This window comes from Zingiber officinale, chromosome 2B (assembly GCF_018446385.1).
Source record: "Zingiber officinale cultivar Zhangliang chromosome 2B, Zo_v1.1, whole genome shotgun sequence".
Lineage (NCBI taxonomy): Eukaryota > Viridiplantae > Streptophyta > Magnoliopsida > Zingiberales > Zingiberaceae > Zingiber > Zingiber officinale.
This window is the reverse complement of record NC_055989.1, coordinates 105,400,878-105,420,629: the sequence shown is the minus strand read 5'-3', so window position 1 is coordinate 105,420,629 and position 19,752 is coordinate 105,400,878. Positions and strand designations below refer to the sequence as shown.

Here is a 19,752-nt window from a genome sequence, read left to right as displayed (position 1 = left end):
AGTATCAGGCCTTACCTGCTGCCTATGATATGATGTACAATCTCAAAGAACTCTTTGGACACCAGAATCAGGCTGCTAGGCAGGAGACTATGAGAAACTTGATGACGACCACCATGACTGAGGAGACACCCATGAGGGATCATATCTTCAAAATGATGGCTCATTTGAATGAAATACAAATCCTTGGAGCTGAAATCGATGGAGAACCCCAGGTTGATATCATTCTCCAAACGCTACCCAAGAGTTTTGAGCAGTTCCGCCTGAACTATAATATGAACAAAATGACATATTCGTTGGCGGAACTTCTGACAAAACTTCAAACAGCAGAAGGGCTATTTCCTCAAAATTCTCAAATTCACATTGCTGAAAACGTTTCTGCTTCTAAGCTGAAAGGCGGAAAGAAGAAAAAGAGACAAGTAAGTTCGGCAAAGAAAGTGATTCAATCTCAAGGGATTGGACCGCAAGGTGGTGTGAAGAAGCCGAAGAGCAAGTGTTTCACATGCAAGCAGTCTGGACATTGGAAGGTGGACTGTCCTCGCAGAAAGTAGAACAATAAAGGTATATCTCATTCATTAGTTGTTGAAACATATTTAGCGGTGTTATCTACCAGTACATGGTGTGTAGATACGGGAGCTACTGATCATGTCTGTAATTCTTTGCAAGAGTTCCAGGAAACTCGACGACTATATGAAGGGGAGATTACCTTCTACATGGGAAATGCTACGAAAGTGATGGCTGTTGCAGTGGGAGATGTTTATTTATCTTTTGATAGGAATAAAACATTGATTTTGAGAAATTGTCTTTACGTACCATATTTTAGAAAGAACTTGATTTCAGTTTCTAAATTATATATGAATGGATATTCTGTTTCTTTTGATGATAAAGTAGTTGTCAAGAAAAATAGGGTGGTTATCTATTCTGGTACGTTGATTGACAATTTGTACACTCTTAATCCAATAACTCCCACGACGCAACAAATTGAAATAAATAACACATCTTCTAATTCTAATAAGAGAAAGAATCCTTCAGAAATGAACCAAACATATCTTTGGCATCTAAGGCTAGATCATATTAACTTGAGTAGGATTCAAAGGTTAATAGCCGATGGACTTTTGAGTTCATTGGTGGTGGAAAACTTTCCAACCTGTAAATCTTGCTTGGAAGGAAAAATGACCAAGAGACCTTTTAAGGCACAGGGGTATAGAGCCAAAAAAGTATTGGAATTGGTTCATTCTGATTTGTGTGGACCTATGACTATCCAGGCGAGAGGTGGTTTTGAATATTTTGTCTCCTGTATAGACGATTATTCGAGATATAGGTACATTTACTTGATGTGCCGTAAGTCTGAGTGCTTTGATAAGTTCAAAGAGTACAAGGCTGATGTGGAGAAACGTCATGGTAAAAGTATCAAGACACTACGGTCTGATCGTCGTGGAGAGTACCTCTTATGAGAGTTTAGGAATTACTTATTAGAGGCCGGGATTCAATCCCAACTGTCTGCACCTGCTACACCCCAACAGAATGGTGTGGCGGAACGAAGGAATAGGACTATTATGGAAATGGTTAGATCGATGATGAGTTATTCAGAATTACCAAATTCATTTTGGGGATATGCTCTGGAAATGGCGGTGTACATTCTGAATTTGGTACCTTCTAAGTTAGTACTCTCTACTCCCACAGAATTATGGAATGAGCGTAAGCCTAGTCTAAGATACATTCGGATTTGGGGTAGTCCAGCACATATGCTGAAGGGAGATGATGATAAGTTGGAATCACGAACAGAAGTTCGCTTGTTTGTGGGTTATCCTAAAGGAACGAAAAGTGGTTTGTTTTATAGTCCCAAAGATTAGAAGTTCATTGTTAGCACCAATGCCTGATTTTTAGAAGAGGACTATGTAATGAACCACAAGCCCATGAGTAAGATTGTTCTTGAGGAATTAAGAGAGGGCACGTCTAATTTAGTACCAACGATACAAGATGAGATACCACAAGAAACTGCAACACGTGTTACAAATGATGCACAATTACAGGTAGTGTCTCGTCGTAGTTATTCGACAACTTGATAGATTCATGTTTTTGGGAGAGTCTTCGGACTTGATCCCTGGTGAACATGAACCTGATCCTTGGACATATGACGAAGCACTCCAAGATAAAGATGCAACATCTTGGAAAAGTGCAATGAACTCTGAAATAAAATCTATGTATTCTAATCAAGTCTGGGAGCTTGTAGAACCACCAAATGGTGTAAAAGACATTGGATGTAAATAGGTCTACAAAAGGAAAAGAGGGACAGACGGAAAGGTAGAAACCTTTAAAGTAAGACTTGTTGCAAAGGGGTATACTTAGAAAGAGGGAATCGATTATGAGGAAACCTTTTCGCCGGTAGTCATGCTTAAGTCTATCCGGATTATTTTATCTATTGCTGCTCATATGGATTATGAGATTTGGCAAATGGATGTCAAGACTATTGGTTGCTACTCGGAAAACCTAATGGTTCCACTGTACAAAAATTTTGTACAAAGATCTGAACCTTTTCCTAGCTACCATGTGTTCTTTTAAATTAAACTTGGATCGCCTGCGGAACTTAACACGTTTGATCCAAAGTTTAATCTATTTGTTATTTTAGGTTTAAACTCAGATCTCCTGCGGAACTTAACACGTTCGATCCAAATCACCTAGGTTATTAATTTCATTAAATATTAGTTTCCAAAATTGGCTTCCAGTACTGACGTGGCGAGGCACATGGCCTTCTTGGATATGGGAACAAGCACCACCGACTAGACAAAGCCTTTTAAGGAAAGTTAATATTTAATTTCCTTAAATAACTTTAGGTCAACTGAAAAGAACAATCAAATCACAAGGAAAAGAAAAAACAAAAGAACACAACATCGAAAACAAATTCGAAATACTAGAATCGCATGCCTCTTGTATTTGGTATTATTTCCAAAAATAACTAGTATGATGCGGAAAGGAAAAATACCAGTTATACCTTTTAGAAAGACCTCTTGATCTTCTACCGTATTCCTCTTCTAACCTCGGACGTTGTGTGAGCAACGATCTTCCAAGATGAGGACTCATTTAATTAAATGAGTTACTGACAACTCATTTAATTAATATCTTAATCCAAGAATAGTACCACTCAACCTTATCGTCATGTCGGACTGAGTCCACCTGCAGGGTTTAACATGACAATCCTTATGAGCTCATCTTGGGGACATTATCAACCTAGATTTTTAGGACACAGTTTCCTTCTATAATCAACAACACACACTATAAGTGATATCATTTCCCAACTTATCGGGCTTATTGATTTATCGAACCAAATCTCACCCATTGATAAATTAAAGAAATAAATATCAAATATATGTGATTGTTATTATATTAGGATTAAGAGCACACACTTCCATAATAACTGAGGTCTTTGTTCCTTTATAAAGTCAGTATAAAAGAAACAACCTCTAATGGTCCTACTCAATACACTCTAAGTGTACTAGTGTAATTTTATAGTTAAGATAAACTAATTCCTAATTACACTACGACCTTCCAATGGTTTGTTCCTTTCCATTTTGGTCGTGAGCTACTGTTTATAATTTATAAGTTACTGATAACATCATCTTCTGTATGTGGCACCACATACTATGTTATCTACAATATAAATTAATTGAACAACTACAACTAAATGTAGACAATTTGACCAAATGTGATTCTTTATTCAAAATAAATGTTTACAAAAGCTTAGGCTTTCAGTATACAATCTAACAAAGATAGCTTTCCTTAACGGAAGTCTTGAAGAAAATATCTATATGAAGCAACCAGAGGGGTTCATTGCAAAGGGCAAAGAGCATCTTGTTTGTAAGCTTAATCGATCCATTTATGAACTGAAGCAAGATTCGAGATCTTGAAACATTCGGTTTGATGAAGTAATCCAGTCTTATGGATTCATTTAGTGTCCAGATGAGTCTTGTGTATACAAGAAGAGTGACGAAAACGTGGTGGTATTTCTTGTACTATACGTAGATGATATTTTGCTCATTGGTAACAATGTCAAAGTGTTGTCAGACGTAAGAGTATGATTATCCAAGCAGTTTGATATGAAGGACTTGAGAGAATATGGACATATTCTTGGGATCAAAGTAATAAGGGATCACAAGAAAAGGATGTTGTGTTTATCCCAAGCTTCGTACATCAATACTATCCTAGCTCATTTTAGCATGCAAAACTCTAAGAAAAGTTTTCTAACTTTTTGGCATGGAGTACCTTTATCTAAAGAGATGTGTCCTAAGATATCAAAGGAGATAGAGGACATAAAGGCAAATCCTTATGCTTCGGCTGTAGGAAGCCTAATGTATGCAATGTATGTACGAGATCGGATATCTATTTTACCGTGGGTATGGTTAGCAGATATCAAAGTAATCCAAGACAGGGACATTGGACTGCCGTAAAACATATATTGAAGTACCTGAGAAGGACTAGAGATTATATGCTGGTTTACCAGGCAGATAATTCGCTCCCTGTGGGTTACACGGATTCTGACTTCCAATCAGATAGGGACAATAGTAACTCAACCTCAGGGTATGTGTTTACTTTGGGAGGTGGAGTCATAACATGGAGGAGTGTTAAGAAGAAATGTGTTTCGGACTCCACCATAGAAGCTGAGTATGTGGCAACCTCTGAGGCAGCTAAAGAAGTAGTATGGCTCAGAAACTTCTTGATGGACTTCGATGTGATTCCTAGTTTTCCCAAAATTATCACAATGTATTGTGATAATAGTGGTGCAGTAGCAAACTCGAAAGAACCACGAGCCCATAAGGCAAGTAAACACATTGAGCGTAAGTACCACTTGATACGAGACATCATAAAGCAAGGAGAAGTTATCGCCAAGATTGCATCAGTAGATAACCTGGCAGATCCTTTCACTAAGGCCCTTCCGGTGAGAGCTTTTGATGGGCATGTTGAGGGGATGAGAATCAGATGTATGGCAGCATATATGGCAGCATGGTCTTTTAGTATAAGTGGGAGATTGTTAGGATGTATACTAAAAGCCTAGCTTTTTGTATGAACATTTATATTTTGAAATGAGAATCACTTTGGTCAAATGCCTGTATTTATATGTTAATGCAGTTGTCCATTTAATTTATATTGTAAATAACATGGTATGTGGTGCCACACAGAAGATTATGTTATCAGCTCCTTATAAATTATAAATAGTAGTTCACGACTGAGATGGATAGGGATAAACCATTAGAACGGTTATAGTATAATTTGGTATTAGTCTGTCTTGACTATAAAATTACACTAGTACACTATGTGTATATTGAGCAGGACCATTTTAGGTTGTTCGATTTATACTGACTGCATAAAAACATAGAACCTCTGTTATTATGGATGTGCGTTCTCTTAATCCCGATATAATAATAAGCACGTATACATAGTATTTATTTCTTTGACTTATCAATGGGTGAGATTTATTCGTTAAATCAATAGGCTCAATGAGTTAGGAGATAGTATCATTTATATGATGTGTTATTGATTATAAAAGGAAAGTGTGCCCTATTTATTTAGGTTGATGATGTCCCCTTGAGGAGCTCATAAGGATATCATGTAAATCCTGCAGGTGGACTTAGTCCGACATGATAATAAGGTTGAGTGGTACTACTCTTGGAGATTGATGTTAATTAATTGAGTTGTCAGTAACTCATTTAATTGACGGGCATACGATATCTTAAACACAAGGAGATTACCACACTCATGATAAGAAGGAGCCCATATTATAATATGGGATTGGTGCGGTAGTTCAATAATAACTCTTTAGTGGTATGAGTTATTATTGATGAACTTGAGTTGGGTGTTCGGGTCGAACACAGGAAGCTCAAGTTCATCAGGAGGCCAAAACTAATTCCTCCTCTCGGTCTCTGTTGTAGCCTCTACATAGCCTTGCATTCACTCGTTTGATTTTGTTTCCTACCCAAGAAAGGGGTCGGTGATAAGCCTAATATACTCTACGTGTCACGAATGGTCTTATCAAATTAACACAATGTTTGAAAACCCTTAACTACTCAAAGATATGACATAGCATAGGGCCTAAGTCGATTTTCTCCAGGGACTAGTTGGTGAGTGTTTGATTCAGATCCAAATCTCTTCTTGGGTTCTTTTTGGGTTTTCTTCTTAAAAGTGGGGTTGTGGGTTTTGAACTAAATCCTAAATTAAAATCAAAATGCAAACCAATAAAAGAGATGTTAATTATCTAAATCTAAATACAGCAGAATTTAAATTCAACAAGAAAGCTAAATTCCTTAACAAGGTAAGGTTACTTACTCTAAAGTAATTAGAAGATCAACTAAGTTTAAAGACCAACACAACTCAACTTGAATTTGCAAAAGAAATTGCAGAAACACGCAGCAGAATTGAAAGGCAGATCAAACACTTAGAATCGCAATTTTCACAAACAAAATTTGCTAAATTAAGTAGGGAATAAAATGCAGAATTGAAACTTGTAAAAACTGAATTGCAGCTATTTTGCATAATCTAGTCTACTGTGCAGGACAGAAATTTCAGTAACAAGTTTGCAGGAAAAAGATGATTAAAGAACTAAATTGCAATAACAAAAATTAAAGAGTACAAGTGCAGTAGCAAAAATTTGGAAACAGGAATTGAAGAAACAAAATTGCAGGAACGAAATACTTAATCTAAATTGCAGAAATAAAACTAGCCAAACTTAATCTCAATCAATTCTCAACACTAAACTCCTTGCCGTCACACAAGGCCAGAATTGAAATCTTCAACTCCGGAAATCAGAGATGAAGCAAAGACAGCTGCTAAACTTGGTTCCACACTGCAGTTGAAGTCTCGATTAAAGAAACCCTCACCAACGTTAACTCCAAAAGCAGATCTGAAACTGTAAGTACAGGAAAATTCTGGAAATCGCAAATCTGAAATTGTACAGAACAATGGGAAGCTGTTGGTGGGCGAATGATCGACGGAGACCACCAGAGAACCCCTCCGATGATCGTTGATGAAGAATGGATTGTGAATTTGCTCCCTCCACAGTTTCCAACACTCAGAGCAGCAAGGAAGCTTCAGACGCAGAGAACTCACAATAGAAACCCTCTTGGAGAGATTCCAGCTACCTGAGGTCTTCCCAGCAGTCGCCTTAGTCTTCTACACCAACATTGACGCTTGAGAAGTTGATCGGATGAAGATTTGGGGGCTGCGATGCGAAGAAAATGGATGCAGGAATTCTTTGGCACGATGAACAGTAGGCACAGCCACTGTTCATCCGTGAATTTCCTGGACTTTATACCTTGGTCCAATTGAACCGGAATTAGGGTAAATCTTGATCTGGTTTAGGGAGAATTTAGGGATTTGGTGTGAGGGTTGAACTTAGGTCAAGAGCAATGGTTGGCTTAATGAATTTGGTTGGAGTCAAATAAAATGTGAACCTTCTCCACTTGGTTGAACTCCTCCTCTTGAGTTGATTAGGCTTCACTTGAATCATGTATCAATTCCTATATCCTACAAGACCCAATTCAAATAGTGAGGACTATATCATGATTTAAGAAATGAAATGACATTTAGCTCTAAACAATTCTCAATTGACAAATAATCTAAATTGTGTCAAGTAGCAAGTAAAATTAGCTAAAAAAAATCCCCATATCAACCAAGAAAATTATCCCAAATAAATGAGTTATTAAATCCCCTACACTTATTCTTGTGCGTCTCATACAAGTAAACCAAACTAAGGAAATAATTACTGTTGTATCCCCTAACAATTCTCACTCATGTTAGAAAATGATTAAAGCAAGCTACCTAGGATATTAAGTTTCAACAACTCAAGCTATCATGAACTCCATTCTTACCTCGGTCAAACACATAATAATTTCATCCATCATGAATAAAATGATAATGATAACACATCTAATCCTCACAAGATAATTTTTAGTGGCTCTCATCCTAACCTCAATTCTTAGCAATGGTAGAGATCACTCAAGCTACTAATGGCAAAAGCACTACCATATGCTTGCTTCTCATCTAATTTTCACCACCATCATAGATATCAAGATGCACAATTATGAAGGTTTATAACAATTGTAAAGGGAAGCAAACTCAAATGTAAATGAAAGAGTTAGTGTTGGAAAAGCAATAAAGAAGACAAAGTTTCAAGTATAAGTGGAAGACATGGTAATAGGAAGCTATGTGATGATGACTTTTGACCCAGGCAGCAATCTTATGGCACAAAATTCATCTCCCCAGTTAACAGATATTCAGCTTCAATAAGTGTTCAAATTGATCTGAGTCATGAGTATAATTTTCACTTGAGCTCCCTTGTCTCATGCAGCAACTGATTCTTATATTTCTGCATTTCAGGGTTCAGATGCAACTTAATAGTGCAAGACTAAATCAGAAATCCACCTTGTTTAACCAGAAATTCGAATTGGCATATTACTTCAAAAGTTAGGCAGCTAATGGAATGAATTACAGCCAAATACTCATCAAAATTTGCCCAAATAGAATTTTAATATAGGCCTGCAATTTCAATTTTGAATTTGTAGTTAAGTTTCCAAATTCTGATACAAGATCATTTCCACAAAATTTCCAGCCAATTGAGCTTTAGAAGATAGTTCATTTGATATTGAATCATGAGGACCATGGATTTCATTAATTTCAAATTAAAAATAGCAAGTAAACTCAGCCCAAATCTGTATTCTGAAAATCAGAATTCAATTCATGAATTGATGAGTTTCAGCTCCTCTTCTATCATTTTTACATCCTCCTTATCTGAAACTTTTTTTTCACAGCAAGACCTAACTATATTCAGCTTGAATTATACCTTCATTACCTGCAGATTCAGAAATCTAACCCAACTGCAGAATGGGCAGATTCAATTTCTTATTTACAGCTTCAAGTTTCCAGCTTGTTTCACTATTTTGTATCAAATTCTTAGCCAAGAATTCAGTTAAACTACGGAGATGCAAGTTCTTCATTTATTAACACTTAACAAGCAGCTAACTTCCAATTTTTCCAGTGAACACATGGCTTTTAGCTCCAGTTAGCACAGCAAAGTGCAGATCTGAATTTCCTATACCCCATCCTGACTTTATGTCAACTATGCATCATTTAGCCATCAAAAAATCTCAATTCCTTTTCATCTCGCTTCTTAAATCCCTATTGATGTATACTCCAATTATTTCCAGATTTAAACAACTCTAACTTGTTATAACTCATTTTCCAAAATGGCACAAAAAATGCCTCATTAGTTGAAATTCTGGAATTCTTTCTTCCTAATCTTCTTTGAATTTCCGGCCCAAAAATTGAACTTTAACCTTCAAAAGGTTATCTTCTTATTAATCAATCACAATTAGCTTTCCCTTCAATTCCTTCCAATCAAAAAGATATTTATGCACTCTAAAAACCTCCCTGCATAGCTCTTTGCAGAATTCTGCATTTTGTAGATTTCAGCAAACTCGGTTACTCCTTTGCCTTCCAGCAATTCTTGATGAAAGATGTCATTAGCAATTCAATGGTGTTCCAAATTTAGTGGTCTTCATTAGCTTTCCATTCTTGCACAACATGAATGTTCAGATTTGAGCATGTTTTTGTAGATTTGAGCATCATTCTGCTGTGCACAAATTCCAGCTACCAAAACTTCAATTCCATTTAGCACTGCAAATCAGAATTACTGAAAGTATTAAGGTTTGAATCATAAAGAGTTGGCCTCAAGGAAGGAATTCATTTGACATTAAATTTAATTGAACTTGAATCCAAGTGTTGTAATTTTGAAACAGCATAAAGGCTTGGCACAATGCATCCTTCCATTTCTGATTTCTGGATTTTTTTCCTGCACTCCCTGCCAAAGTTCCAATCTGATTTCCTTGAATACCATTTCTTCCTGATTTTTTCCGATTCCAACTTCAAACTCAATACCATACTTTTGATTTCAATTTTCAAACAGATTGCCACAGATTTCTATATTTTTCTGCATTGTACAGCCATTCCTGCAAATTTCTACAAATTCCAGATTCAGGAATGTTTCCAAAACTCAGTAATCTTCATTAGCATGTCATTTGTACAATTTCCAGAATCCCTTCCGAATCGCAATCTGCATTTCACATTTAATGTCCATTGACCTAAATCTTTTCTTAAGTTCATCTTGTAACACATTGAATTTCCGAAGAATAAGCCAAAGCTCAAAACACTAAGCATTTAACACTTCCCCCACACTTATTCTTTTGTCCGTCTCGGCCAAAATAAAATCATCACATAACATCCCAAGTTACCATATCCAAAGAAATAAAACATTAGGATAGATAAAAGATATGATGATTCATGCAAAGAAAAGAAGCAAAGACAATTTGTGGGAAATGCGAAAATTGAATAACCTTCATAAAGATGACTCAATCTCTAGTCAAGTGGCCTTTAAAAGACTTAAGCAAGTTCTAGAGTGACAAAAACCACAAGTGCAACACAAAATTAGGCTCAAACCTCACTAGGTAAGCAAAAGTTATCATTTCACTTCATCAATCTAGAATCCATCACTAAGTATTAACCTCATGCAATCCTAGAATCCATTCAAGCAACAAAGTCCCAAAACTTAACACTCAAATTTAACTTGCTTTTAAAATCTATAACATGATGTCAAGAAGTGTAAAGGGGGTACAATTTATTCCTAAACCTAAACCTTCTTTGCGGAAATGAAATGAAAATGACCAAGCAATGATATATGCAATGAAGGATTTATTCTTAAAAACTGAAATGAACATCATCAGAAACATAAAACCAAGGAGTTATTCCAGCAAGGTAAAGGAAATGATATCTACAAATGGCAAGTAAAAGGTAAAATGGATCACACTCCCCTTCAAGTTGGGTAAATGGCGTCAATATGGTCCAATCTTTCCACCTCTAGCACATTCACTCCCTCATGAAATTTCTTGAGTCGGTGACCATTCACTTTGAACGTTTGACCAGTAACAACTTCCTGTATCTCAATCACACCATAAGGAAAAATATTAGTAACACAAAAATGTCCCTCCCATCTGGATCTCAACTTACCCTTAATTAATTTCAGGCGTGACTTGTACAAAAGCACTTTATCACCAATTTTGAATTCTTTTACCACAATGTGCTTGTCATGAAAGTTCTTAGTCTTTTCCTTGTAAATCCGTGAATTCTCATAGGCTTCCAGTCTAATCTCCTCAAGTTCTTGAAGTTGCAATTTTCTTTCCTCTCCAGTAGTGCTAGTATCAAAGTTACATGCTTTCACTGCCCAATATGCCCTATGCTCAATCTCCACTGGTAGATGACAAGCTTTTCCATACACAATTCTGAATGGAGACATTCCTATAGGGGTCTTGAAAGCAGTTCTATAAGCCCATAATGCATCATCAAGTCTCTTGCTCCAGTCCTTCCTATCTGGTCCCACAGTCTTTTCAAGAATAGATTTAACTTCCCTATTAGACACTTCAGCTTGCCCATTTGTCTGAGGGTGGTAGGGAGTAGAAATCTTGTGCACAACCCCATATTTGCTCAGGAAAGCTTTCATGTGTCTGTTACAAAAGCGAGACCCTTCATCGCTGATGATCCTCTAAACCTGCAAAAGATGTGTGACCTGACAAAACTAACAACCACTGAAGAATCATTAGTCCTGGTGGGAATGACCTCCACCCATTTGAAAACATAATCAACTGCCAATAAAATGTATAGAAATCCATAAGAGACAGGAAATGGACCCATAAAATCAATTCCCTAAACATCAAAGATTTCACAAAACAACATAGTTTGTTGGGGCATTTCATTCCTAGGGCCTATGTTTCCAGTTCGCTGACACCTATTACATGATTTATAAAAAACATATGCATCGCGAAACAGGGTGGGCCAATATAATCCACACTCTAACACTTTCCTAGCAGTTCTTTGGGGTCCAAAATGCCCACCACATGCTAATGAATGGCAAAAAGTAAGTACAGAATGAAACTCATAATCAGGAATGCACCTCCTAATGATCTGATCACTACAAAACTTCCACAAGTAAGGATCATCCCACACATAGAATTTTGAATCACTTTTTAATTTATCTTTTTGAGCTTTTGAAAATTGTGTGGGATAAACACGTGCTACTAGAAAATTAACCAGATCCGCATACCATGGAGTCTCACCGTGTAGCTGTAGGAGGTGCTCATCTAGAAACGCATCAGCAATATCCGTGTGGTCAATTTCTCCCTCGATCCTGCTCAGGTGATCTGCCACTAGGTTCTCCCTTCCACTCCTATCGCGTATCTCCACGTCGAATTCTTGGAGCAGAAGCATCCATCTGATCAACCTAGGTTTCGCATCGGGCTTCTTGAGGAGGTATTTCAGAGCTGCATGATCAGAAAATACAATCACATGAGAACACAATAAATATGATCTGAATTTATCCAAAGCAAACACAATAGAAAGAAGCTCTTTTTCTGTTGTGGTATAGTTTGCTTGTGCAGCATCTAAAGTCTTTGAAGCATAACAAATAACGTGTGGTGCTCCATCCACTCTCTATGCAAGTACAGCTCCCACTGCATAATTTGAAGCATCACACATCAACTCAAAAGGAAGGCTCCAATCTGGTGGGCTAATAATAGGTGCTGTAACAAGGGCTTCTTTCAGCTTCTCAAAAGCCTCTTTGCACTTTTGATCAAAATGAAAAGTCACATCCTTCTGCAGTAGCTGAGTCAAGGGAAGAGCAATTTTACTGAAATCACGTATGAATCTCCTATAGAAACCTGCATGTCCAAGAAAAGCTCGAACCTCCCGCACGCATGCGGGGTAAGATAAAAAAGATATAACATTAATCTTAGCAGGATCTACTTTAATACCTTCCCTAGAAATGACATGTCCCAAAACAATGCCATGCTCAACCATGAAATGATATTTTTCAAAATTTAAAACAAGATCTGTCTCAATGCAACGATTCAAAGCTCGAGATAAATTTTCCAAACATGCATCGAAAGATGAACCGTAAACCGAAAAGTCATCCATAAAAACCTCCATGCAATGCTCTAATAACTCACCAAAAATGCTTACCATACATCGCTGGAAGGTCCCTGGTGCGTTGCAAAGTCCGAAAGGCATACGTCTGTAAGCGAATGTACCAAAGGGGCAAGTGAAGGTGGTCTTCTCTTGATCCTCAGGAGCGATGCAAATCTGAAAATAACCTGTGTATCCATCTAGGAAACAATAATGGGACTTCCTCGCCAATCTCTCCAACATCTGATCAATAAAAGGCAATGGGTAGTGGTCCTTTCTGCTTGCTTGATTCAGTTTCCTATAGTCTATACAAACTCTCCATGAATTCTGAATTCTGGTAGGCACCAACTCATTGTCCTCATTAGCTACCACTGTAATGCCTGACTTCTTGGGAACCACATGAATTGGACTTACCCATTTGCTGTCAGAAATCGGGTAAATAATACCAGCCTGTAAAAGTCGAGTCACCTCTTTCTTTACAACGTCGAGTATCAATGGGTTAAGTCTTCTCTGTGGTTGCCTCACTGGTTTCACATCCTCCTCTAAATAAATTCGATGCATACAAATCAAAGGACTGATACCAGGAATATCAGCCAGTGTCCACCCAATAGCTTTCCTATGCTGTCTCAGAATTCCCAATAATCTCTGTTCTTGCTCTGGATCTAAATTCTGAGCTATAATAACGGGTAACTGTTGTCCTTCTCCCAAAAATGCATACTTAAGGTGTTTAGGAAGGGGCTTCAACTCTGACTGCTGTGCATCAATAACTGACTGTAGTGATTCTTGGGGTATTGCTCCCTCTGTGCAATCCCGTACACTTACATATTCACCTTTTCCTGATTCAGGTGACACTTCAATCAAAATATGTGATTCTTGGGGTATTGCTTCCTCTGTGCAATCCCCTACACTTACATATTCACCTTTTCCTGATTCAGGTGACACTTCAATCAAAATATGTGATTCTTGGGGTATTGCTTCCTCTGTGCAATCCCCTACACTTAAATATTCGCCTTCCAATGAACTTGAACTACCAACGAGCTCCACATCAACTGCTCCCACATTACCTTCACCTTCAGTTGAAACCTTAGAATCATATAGGCACTCCTCACCCTCAGAAATATCCAGCCGAGACTCAAGGCCAAAAGAAAAATCCATGCTAATCAACTCATCTGCTATGTCAATGCTAAGAATAGAGTGGTCCTCTGACGGGTGCTTCATAGCATCAAATAAACTAAACTGAACCACTGTATCTGCAAACTCCATGGATAGTGTTCCAGCGTGCACATCAATCTTCGTTCTTGCAGTCTTCAGAAATGGCCTACCAAGAATGAGTGGAGATCTATTCGCAAGTAAATCTCCCTCCATATCCAGAATGTAGAAATCTGCAGGAAAAATAAGCTCTCTCACCTTCACCAACACATCTTCAATCACTCCGGCTGGATGAGCTTGGCTACGGTCAGCTAGCTGAATAACAACTCCGGTCTACTGCAGAGGACCAATTCCAAGTGTCTGAAAGACTGATTTTGGCATCACATTGATTGATGCTCCTAAATCCAACATGGCATCTTCAAAAACACAACTTCCAATCTCACAAGGCACAGTGAACACTCCAGGATCTTCACATTTTTTTGGAACTGGCTGAATAAGGGCTGAAACATTCTTCCCCATGCTTATCAATTCATTCCCCTTCAATTTCTTTTTGTGAACACATAGATCCTTGAGAAATTTAGCATATTTCGCAATTTGCTTAATCATTGTCAACAAAGGCACATTCACCTCCACTTTGCTGAATAAATTCACAAGGTCTTGAAATTCTCTAGCTTTCTCTTCCTCTACATTCTTTCTTTGCTGGACTTTTCTTTGAGGAAAAGGCAAAGGGATGTGAATATCGGCACCTTGCTGTTGTGAATTACTGTCCAAATCCTGAGCTGTTGTTGCTACTTTTCCTGAGCCATCAAATTGAGTAGAATCTGATACTATTGGCTGTGCATAATCCGGTTGAACAGCACCAACATTTCTAGGAAATGCAGAATCTGTTTGGGCTGAAGATGCTGGAAAATTCCGAAGCTGGTTTGCAGTAGAATCTAACTTATTTTGAACAAAATCTGGAGGTTGCACAACATTTGTTGAAGCTGGAATTGAACCTGATGAAACCAGATTTGATCCACCTGGAGCATTCCGCACTAATTCTGAAGTTGTCTTACCACTTCGAAGAGTCAATGCACTAACATTTCCCTTAGGATTTGGAGTTGTTTGTGAAGGCAATTGACTTGATCCTTGGGCTTGCATCTGATTTATGTTGCTTGCTAATTGGCCAATTTGTCTCTCAATGTTTTGCAAAGTAGAATCAGTCCTCTGTTGATGTTGCTGTAAAACTAATTGCTGCTGTTGCAAAATCTACTGCATAATATCCTCCATCTTCTGCTGCTGCTGTGTACTTGCTGCATTTGAATTGTTATTACCACTTTGATTTGAATAAGACCTTGGTTGAGAAGAAAAAGAAGAATTTGGTTGCTGCCAATTCTGAATAGATTGCTGGAAATTCTGTGTTGGCTGGAAATTCTGTGCAGGTTGCTGGAAATTTTGAATTTGCTGCTGAAAATTTGGTTGCTGATTTTGTGGATGGAAAGCGGCATATGATTGTTTTTGGAACTGATTAGGATGCTGAAATTGCTGATTTTGATGCTGGAATTGGTTTGGAACAGCAAGTGGCTGAAATTGCTGATATTGTAACTGATTTGGAGCGTTGGATTGCTGAAACCCTTGTAAAGGTTGCTGAAAATTCTGCACATTCTGGTTTTGAGGTGGTTGTTGGTAGAAGGAATTCCCGTACTTCAAATTTGGATGATCCTTCCAACCCGGATTGTAGGTGGCAGAATTTGGATCATATCTTTGCTGAAATTGTGGTCTTGATATAGCCTCCATTGATTCATCTTGATGGAGATTTGGACATAATTCTGAAGTGTGCCCTTAACTCGAACAAATGCCACAAACTCTCATCGTTTGAACTGGAAAAGATGAAACTTGGCTTGCACTATTCAACGTCATTTGTTTGACTAAAGATGTCAACTCCAACAATGAACTCTTGATCTCCTTTTGCTCATTTGATACCGTTTGAACTTCACCAACTCCTCTAGTAGTAAGTGCCCTACTCCCAAATTGTTGAGAATTTTCTGCCATATTTGCAATGAGCTCCCTTGCTTGTTCTGGAGTCTTGTTAACCAAAGCACCTCCAGCTGCAGCATCAATCATGCTCCTATCCATAGGTAACAAACCCTCATAAAAATATTGAACAAGTAACTGGTCACTAATTTGATGTTGAGGACAGCTTGAACACAATTTCTTGAACCTCTCCCAGTAATCATAAAGAGTCTCTCCCACAACTTGTTGAATACCACAGATGTTCTTCCTTATAGTTGTGGTTCTAGAAGCTGGGAAGTATTTCTCTAAAAATGCCCTCTTCATGTCAATCCAACTCATAATGAATCCCGCTGGAAGATAGTACAACCATTCCTTTGTTGATCCTGACAATGAAAATGGGAAGGCTCTCAACTTGATATCCTCCTCTGAAATGCCTTGTGGTTTCATAGTAGAGCAAACCACATGGAACTCATGCAAATGTCTGTTAGGATCTTCCCCTGATAAGCCTTGAAACTTAGGAAGCAAATGAATTAAACCCGATCTGAGCTCGAAATCTACTGACAAGTCTGGATAAATAATGCAAGAATACTTGTAAGCCGTATCAGGAGCAGCAAGTTCCTTCATAGTTCTGTTGTTCTCTGCCATTGAAATATCCAAAACTTGAAAATTACTTTCAGAAATTTCTGGTGTTCTCTCTTGAATCCTCAAAGCTCTAAAAGTCCTCTCTATCTCTGAATCAAGCTCAAGCAATTTATCGCGTGAAGACCTGGTCATAAACCACAATCAACAAGTAGAAGCAAATAGATAGGCAATAAAATCAAGACAATGAAAATGAAGAAGAGATAACACTCTGCACAATTTAAAATCAAACAAACAATACTAGTTTTTGGTTCCCCGGCAACGGCGCCAAAATTTGATAAGCCTAATATACTCTACGTGTCACGAATGGTCTTATCAAATTAACACAATGTTTGAAAACCCTTAACTACTCAAAGATATGACATAGCATAGGGCCCAAGTCGATTTTCTCCAGGGACTAGTTGGTGAGTGTTTGATTCATATCCAAATCTCTTCTTGGGTTCTTTTTGGGTTTTCTTCTTAAAAGTGGGGTTGTGGGTTTTGAACTAAATCCTAAATTAAAATCAAAATGCAAACCAATAAAAGAGATGTTAATTATCTAAATCTAAATACAGCAGAATTTAAATTCAACAAGAAAGCTAAATTCCTTAACAAGGTAAGGTTACTTACTCTAAAGTAATTAGAAGATCAACTAAGCTTAAAGACCAACACAACTCAACTTGAATTTGCAAAAGAAATTGCAGAAACACGCAGCAGAATTGAAAGGCAGATCAAACACTTAGAATCGCAATTTTCACAAACAAAATTTGCTAAATTAAGTAGGGAATAAAATGCAGAATTGAAACTTGTAAAAACTGAATTGCAGCTATTTTGCAGAATCTAGTCTACTGTGCAGGACAGAAATTTCAGTAACAAGTTTGCAGGAAAAAGATGATTAAAGAACTAAATTGCAATAACAAAAATTAAAGAGTACAAGTGCGGTAGCAAAAATTTGGAAACAGGAATTGAAGAAACAAAATTGCAGGAACGAAATACTTAATCTAAATTGCAGAAATAAAACTAGCCAAACTTAATCTCAATCAATTCTCAACACCAAACTCCTTGCCGTCACACAAGGCCAGAATTGAAATCTTCAACTCAGAAATCAGAGATGAAGCAAAGACAGCTGCTAAACTTGGTTCCACACTGCAGTTGAAGTCTCGATTAAAGAAACCCTCACCAACGTTAACTCCAAAAGCAGATCTGAAACTGTAAGTACAGGAAAATTCTGGAAATCGCAAATCTGAAACTGTACAGAACAATGGGAAGCTGTTGGTGGGCGAATGATCGACGGAGACCACCAGAGAACCCCTCCGATGATCGTTGATGAAGAATGGATTGTGAATTTGCTCCCTCCACAGTTTCCAACACTCAGAGCAGCAAGGAAGCTTCAGACGCAGAGAACTCACAATAGAAACCCTCTTGGCGAGATTCCAGCTACCTGAGGTCTTCCCAGCAGTCGCCTTAGTCTTCTACACCAACATTGATGCTTGAGAAGTTGATCGGATGAAGATTTGGAGGTTGCGATGCGAAGAAAATGGATGCAGGAATTCTTTGGCATGATGAACAGTAGGCGCAGCCACTGTTCATCCGTGAATTTCCTGGACTTTATACCTTGGTCCAATTGAACCGGAATTAGGGTAAATCTTGACCTGGTTTAGGGAGAATTTAGGGATTTGGTGTGAGGGTTGAACTTAGGTCAAGAGCAATGGGTTGGCTTAATGAATTTGGTTGGAGTCAAATAAAATGTGAACCTTCTCCACTTGGTTGAACTCCTCCTCTTGAGTTGATTAGGCTTCACTTGAATCATGTATCAATTCCTATATCCTACAAGACCCAATTCAAATAGTGAGGACTATATCATGATTTAAGAAATGAAATGACATTTAGCTCTAAACAATTCTCAATTGACAAATAATCTAAATTGTGTCAAGTAGCAAGTAAAATTAGCTAAAAAAAATCCCCATATCAACCAAGAAAATTATCCCAAATAAATGAGTTATCAGTCGGCCAAGCCTTGCTTGGTGCCCAAGCAAGGGGTCGGCCAAACCAAAAGAAAAGAAAAGAAAAGAAAGAAAGAAAGAAAAAGGGGGGAGATTTTTTTTTTAACAGAATTAGAGATTTTTCTAAAAAGAATTATGTTGATTCTTTCTTAGAAATTTTATAAAAAGAATTATATTAATTTTTTCCTAAGAAATTTTTCTAAGAAGAATTATGTTAATTCTTTTCTAGAGAATTTTTCTAAACAAAAACTTTGTTAATATTTCTCCTCTTTTATCTGGCGCCAAAGATTATAAAAGGGAAGAGGCCATGCTGCCATAACCTAAGAATCTCTCTTGAGTTGTTTTCCCTTGCTTGTGGTCGGGACCTCATCTCTTCTTTTCTCTCTTTTCTCTCTTTTCTTTTCTCCTAAGGTCGGCGCCCACCTCCTCTCTTCCTCCTAGGGTCGGCGCCCCACCTTCTCATCTCTTCCTCCCTTTCCTCCCTCTAGGGTCGGTGCATAACGCCCTTGGTGGCCAGAGCTTGGAGGAGAAGAATAAGAAGAGAAGAACCACCCTAGGTGGTAGGCAGTTGGGAGGAGAAGAAGAAGGAGGAGGCGCTCCTTTTCTTTGCATCTTTTGGTGGTAGGTCTCTTGGAAACAAAAGAAGGTGCGGGTGGTTTGTCTTGGTAGATCGTCACCCACATGACATCCAAGAAGAGGAGAGGAATACAGCAGAAGATCAAGAGGTCTTTGTCTACAAAGAAAGGTACAACTAGTTCTTTATTCCGCAACGCAATTAATTTGTTTTTCTTTGTATGGATCCTGAAATACCAACACAAGAGGCTACGATCTTGTGCTTCGATCAAGGAGCATTTTGATCAATCAAGAACTTGCTTGATTGATTAAACCCATGTCTGATCAAGCATATGGTTTGCTAGGAATAGTTTTATCCTTGTACAAATTTTTGTACAAGGGGTTTATACAGAACGGAATTCCCAGTGCCAACACCCTCAAGGAG

General features: G+C 37.9%; 1 protein-coding gene across 1 annotated transcript; it reads right to left on the bottom strand.

The window, feature by feature from the left end:
- Positions 1 to 15,390: 15,390 nt before the first annotated feature.
- On the bottom strand, positions 15,391 to 15,918 carry LOC122048520 (myb-like protein AA). Its single transcript, XM_042610079.1, has one exon. The coding sequence runs from the start codon at positions 15,916 to 15,918 to the stop codon at positions 15,391 to 15,393; it is 528 nt and encodes a 175-aa protein (XP_042466013.1).
- Positions 15,919 to 19,752: the final 3,834 nt, after the last annotated feature.

Coding starts and splice junctions, on each gene's coding strand:
- LOC122048520 (XM_042610079.1), bottom strand. CDS start 15,918: ATGGAGGCTATATCAAGACCACAATTTCAGCAAAGATATGATCCAAAT.